Source organism: Hydra viridissima, unplaced genomic scaffold (genome assembly GCF_058129835.1).
Source record: "Hydra viridissima isolate aposymbiotic clone 2 unplaced genomic scaffold, HvirCarnegie_v1 scaffold_2, whole genome shotgun sequence".
Classification (NCBI taxonomy): Eukaryota; Metazoa; Cnidaria; class Hydrozoa; order Anthoathecata; family Hydridae; genus Hydra; species Hydra viridissima.
In genome coordinates this window covers 12,552,320-12,557,500 of record NW_028324301.1, presented here as the reverse complement: position 1 = coordinate 12,557,500, position 5,181 = coordinate 12,552,320, and the positions used below count along the sequence as shown (strand labels likewise).

General features: G+C 29.2%; 1 protein-coding gene across 4 annotated transcripts in view; it reads left to right on the top strand.

The window, feature by feature from the left end:
* The window catches only part of LOC145197472 (uncharacterized), a 3,111-nt gene extending 2,029 nt beyond the window's left edge, over positions 1 to 1,082 (top strand). For all 4 annotated transcript variants that reach the window (XM_090079696.1, XM_090079694.1, XM_090079693.1 and 1 more), the window contains exon 4: positions 1 to 1,082. This exon is cut by the window's left edge and continues 570 nt beyond it. In XM_090079696.1, the coding sequence (XP_089935822.1) occupies positions 1 to 905 (905 nt within the window). In that variant the 3' untranslated portion in view covers positions 906 to 1,082.
* Positions 1,083 to 5,181: the final 4,099 nt, after the last annotated feature.

Genomic DNA, 5,181 nt, shown 5'->3' with positions numbered 1-5,181 from the left:
TACTGGCTAATCATATTCCCACTCACGATTTGAAGAGAGTCAATAAAAACTTTCGTTGTGGTTTTTGCATGCGTGTATTCAAATCTCAAGTTGATTTAGAGTTGCATGTTCCCCAACATGATTCTGGTCTTATTTATGAATGCTGTTATTGCCACCTAAAGTTCTACACTAAAAATGATCTTGACAATCACATTACACAGCTGTCTCATTATTTACATGATCAAAGTAGTGATTCAGTAGAAACTTCAAAAAAGGAAAGTGATATTTCTACATTGTGCAATGGTAAAGTTGTTATTGTTTTACAACTTCCTACTGAAAGTCCAGCAACTTGTATTAAAGGTAATGGAGAAACATTGCAAATCAATGATATTCATCATCTGCTTGGTAGTACACAGTTAGATAAACTCCTTGTAACTACTAACTCTTTATCAACCCCTTCACTTTCCCTTCAACTTTCAGAGGACCAGCAACAAGGTATGCAAGAAATTTTTCAAAGTGCCAGTGTGAAGTATTTATTACCACCACACTCCAACATTAGTTCAATTCCAATTCATCGTATGTTTTCAGATGAACAATTAGAAGATAAAAAGTCTATTTCTGAAAAAAATAATGATGGAAAAGATTATATCGTTGTTAATGAGCAGTTAAAAAATTCTTTACAAACTGTTGAAATTATAAATCGCAATGGGTTTAATAAAAAAATTAATGATTCAGTGTTCAGGTCGAGCAAATCTCATATCGAACCTCAGTCAGGAATTTTATTTTCTGACCCTGGAGTGAGAATCAATATACAGGATAATAGTAAATTTATTTCAATTGACAGTAATGATCTAACTGATACTTCGTTCGAAAAACTGCCAAAATTGGCATTCCAAAGTCCATTTGAAGATATTGCGCTTGAATGATCGTTTAATTCTCGTTCATAACTTTTCATGCATAACATCTTATTCATTTAGTCCTGATCATAAATACGGTTAGACTAGAAATTTTCATACTTTTAATTCTTAAAACTTTAAAAAAGCGTTTTTTTTTGTTTGTTTTTTTTTATTTTTGCTCGTGGTTTAACTAAGAAAAAAAGAAAACTAAATTGATTTTTTTTTTAATTAAAAAACTTTGCTTTTGTTAATCAAGCGAAATAGATTTTGCTTTCGAAACTGGAAGAAAGGTAGGCATGAGCTTCCTCGTCCCCCCGACCTCTCTTTATAAGTTACTTAAAATAACTTTTACGCATTTCTACGCAATAATATGAAAATCAGGAAATTGTTAAAACCATTTTTTTGTTTTTGTTTTTTTTTTAATGGTTAAGTTCCTTATAAGGAAAGTTAAACAGTTAAAAGAATATTTTCTGATACAGATTTAAGGGCAGAAAATGTATCACCATTCAATACCTTAACGATTTAAGAAAAATCATCATAGCATATTCCAAGAAGATGAATATGATAGATTTCAGTCAGATTATTTGATCAAAGGTTTCATAATCATAAATACGATCTTTTATCTATTATTTTCTGTTTTTTGTCATGAGTACCTTTCTTTTTGTTCACCAAATTTTTGGTTCAAACTGTTTCTTAAAGTAGGTTTCTAACCCTTTCTTTTTATTGGAAAAGTGAAAATGGTAGTAAAAGGTTTTCCTGAACAATTCGAACAACCCACATTTACCGTTCTAAAACTAAATAATCTCTTGATTTCTTTGCGTATATGCTCTATCACTTTTTAAATTCTCATGCAAATTATTTCGTACAAGATTTATGTATTGTCCAACTGGTCTTCTATTTTGTTTTAGGTAGGCCACGTCAATACTTTCTTATTTAAAAGACTTGAAAAATAGCAAAAAGAAGTTGATGCTTATTTCTATTTAAATTTGTCAATACATTTTGCTTGCATAAACTTTTGTTTAGAATATGTTGAAAAATACTTTGGTTTAGACAATAGCAACCAACTGTTTCTTTCTCAACGTTTTATTTCGAGGAAAAATTTAATGTGGTCTTATATTACCGGTTTATAATTTCTAACAAAAACTTCTCAATATTTTAGCTTTTTTAAGTGATTTCACGCAATGATTACTTAATTCAACACTTACCAGCATACTTCACTCCTTTCTGTTTCTTTGTATGAGCTTTTTTAGAGTTTTCTCCGAGCTGTCAATAACAACATCTGCCGCCAAGAATGAAAATTAAAAATCTGAAAAATCCTAAAATATTCTTTCATACAAACATTTACCAATTTTACTCATTAAATTCGTGTAACTAGCACTTGAGAATATTTGGGATTTCAGATTTTAACTCGTAAGTTAAGATAATTTTATTAGAATATTAATGAATTAGATATTAGTTCATAATTAATTTCAATAAGTAAATAGGGCATTGTATAGTCTTGTTGCACCTTTTGACAATTAAAAAATTGGAAAAATTTGTCAGCCAGAATGTTTTTGTATGATATTTCGCTGCATCTAAAGCCTTTATTAAACTGGCGATTACTAATGAAAGAAAAACAACAAAATGGCTCCATCTAAAGCCATTATTAAACTGGCGATTATTGATGAAAGAAAAATAGAAAAAGATCGGTATTTAATAATTCGTTATTGCCAATAAAATATTAATCTATTCTATATTAGAAAGAATATAAAATCGTTTTTTAATACTTTTCAAAAATTTAGTCAGAAGGCGATATTAAAGAGATTTTTTTAATCTGTATTAAGCCTTTCATTTATTCGTTGTTTTGATCACTCATAATTATATGCAGAAATATCAGAAAATGAGTGAAAAAATTAGTTTTTCATTTAACTTAATGTTATTCAAACAAAAGATCGCCTTTCAGCCGGTCCTTTTAAGCCCCCATGGGCCAATAACAGTAATGCACCCCTCTTTATGACAAAAAGCATATTTTATTTAGTCTTTGCTGAAAAAGATCTTTTACTAATGCAATCTTTTACGGCATTTCTTTAAATGGTGTGATTGACCAAAATTTAAAATTCACTTTTTAAACGTATATTATGTTTCAAACTTTTTAAATGATATAAATGTTATCAATAAAATATTTTTCCTATTATCTTTTTATCCGTTCTGTACGCGCATGAACTATCTATAATAAAAAAGTACGAAAGGTGCGGTATAATATTTTGTGTTAGGTTTTGTTGTTCCGGATACTAACACAAAATGTTTCAGCACTTTTAGAACATTAAAATCAAACGCTTAAGATGTTGAACACTGCTTTAAGCATCAAAACTTAACGTTTCAGGTTTAATAATGCAAGGTAAAGACGAAAAAAAAAAGGATTATTTTAGTGACATTAACTTAATTAAAATGATAATTTTTTTTTTAAATCTCTCTTCCTTAATCATTTTCTCTCAAAGGTTGTCCTTTTTCTAGTTTTTTGAATTACAAATAATTAACGCGAACGTTAATAACTGAAATAAAAATGATATTTGTGGGTGTACTTTTATTTTTTTTTCATGATTTAAAAAGCTAAAGTACCCTTACCTACCACGGTAGAGTAATGCTAAAGTATCCTTACCTACCATGGTATCCGAACATGTTCAAATTTTATGACTGTTTTTCTAGAGTATTATCAAACTTTTTAAATATCTAAAAATTAAACACAAACGTGATCAAGATGCATTATCTGTTCAATATCATTTTATTTTACTGAAATCATGATCAATTAACTCCTCTTTCCTGTGCTGTCGAAGTTGTAAGTAATTTTGATGTTTTCTGTACAGGGCTAGATGTTTCATCAATTCCCTGGGATGTGTTAACACCACCAACACTTGTTTTCAAAACTGATCATCCACCTTAATTCCAAGCTTGATGTGGTGATTTGTTAAAGTATTCCATTTCAAGCAGTACATAATTAGTTATTTCTTACAAACTCTTGTTCTTTTAAAAAGCTGACTTTTAACAATGTGAAAAATTTAGAGCTTCTTTCATTTAGCAGCAAACTTCTGACCAAAGAAATTTCTTAAAACTAAGGTTGATTAAATTAGAGATGACTTCAGTTGGTATTAATTTCTCAAATTTATACGTCTACCTCTTAAAATATGTTTTTAAAATAATCGATACATACCGCTAAGTTTTCTATGACGATCAGCTCGATCCTCAAATTTAATCCAACAAATATCAGTAGATCTGGTTATTTTTAAATTTTTAAAATCCTCTTTGTCATATAGGTAGTGAGAATTTTTTCGGGCATTAAATTTTTAGTATAAGTTATTATTGCTGTTGGTTGTACTGTGACAGAGTGAAATAGGATTCGTCGTCTAAGATAAATGATTTTTTTAAATAAAGGAGCACATTTTTTTTGGGTTGTTGCTTTTTGTTTATCACTTCGCTTTGGAATCTTTTGCTTCTTCTTTTTTTGATGAGTGTCTTATTTTTCAACGCTTTGGATTTGTACGGTTGGATAAACTTGAATTATCGAGTTACTTAGCGTTGCGAGACTCTTTCTTTATGGTCAAACATGATTTTCAAAAGCCTATTCTTTTTGGTCATTAGTTTTGTAATATGACCACTTCTAACTGTTCTTTCGTGGCCAGATTTGTTATCAGCACGTCCTATTATCCTACAAATAGTACTCTTATGGATTTTCTCGTATTTGAAATGAACCGTGCGAACTTTATGCTTTCAGATTTGTTTATAACTTGTATATCCGCTTTCTAAGACACGCTTGTTTATTGATCATTTAATTCAATGATCAAAAATAATAAAAACATGCAATCCAGCTCGTTTAAACAAGAATTATTATTTTAAAGTTTTGTTGTATATTAACATATAAAAACACAGAACTTTTCATCAAGGTTAGGCTCATTTTTTACCTACATCCCAAAAAATATCCCAAAATCGTGTGAATAATACGGTGTTTTAATGCGGTGAACTAATACGGTGAAAAATCACCGTAAGAAAACACACTCTTTATGAGAAAAATTGTGTTTTTTACTGTAAAAAGATATACTCTTTACGAGAAAAGTTAGAGGTAACTAGAAACAACTAACATCATTATTGGATTCAGCATTTAAGACTCGCTGAAAACTGCTTTAACATTTCCTGCACCAAATTAAGTGAAGGCAATAAAGATTACAGCAATAAAAATTGCTGGCAGGATTTTAAAACAAAATTAAACAACTTATATAAAAGGATTTTATAAATCTTAAAAAATTAAGTTGTTGCAATAATACTTAAAACAAAA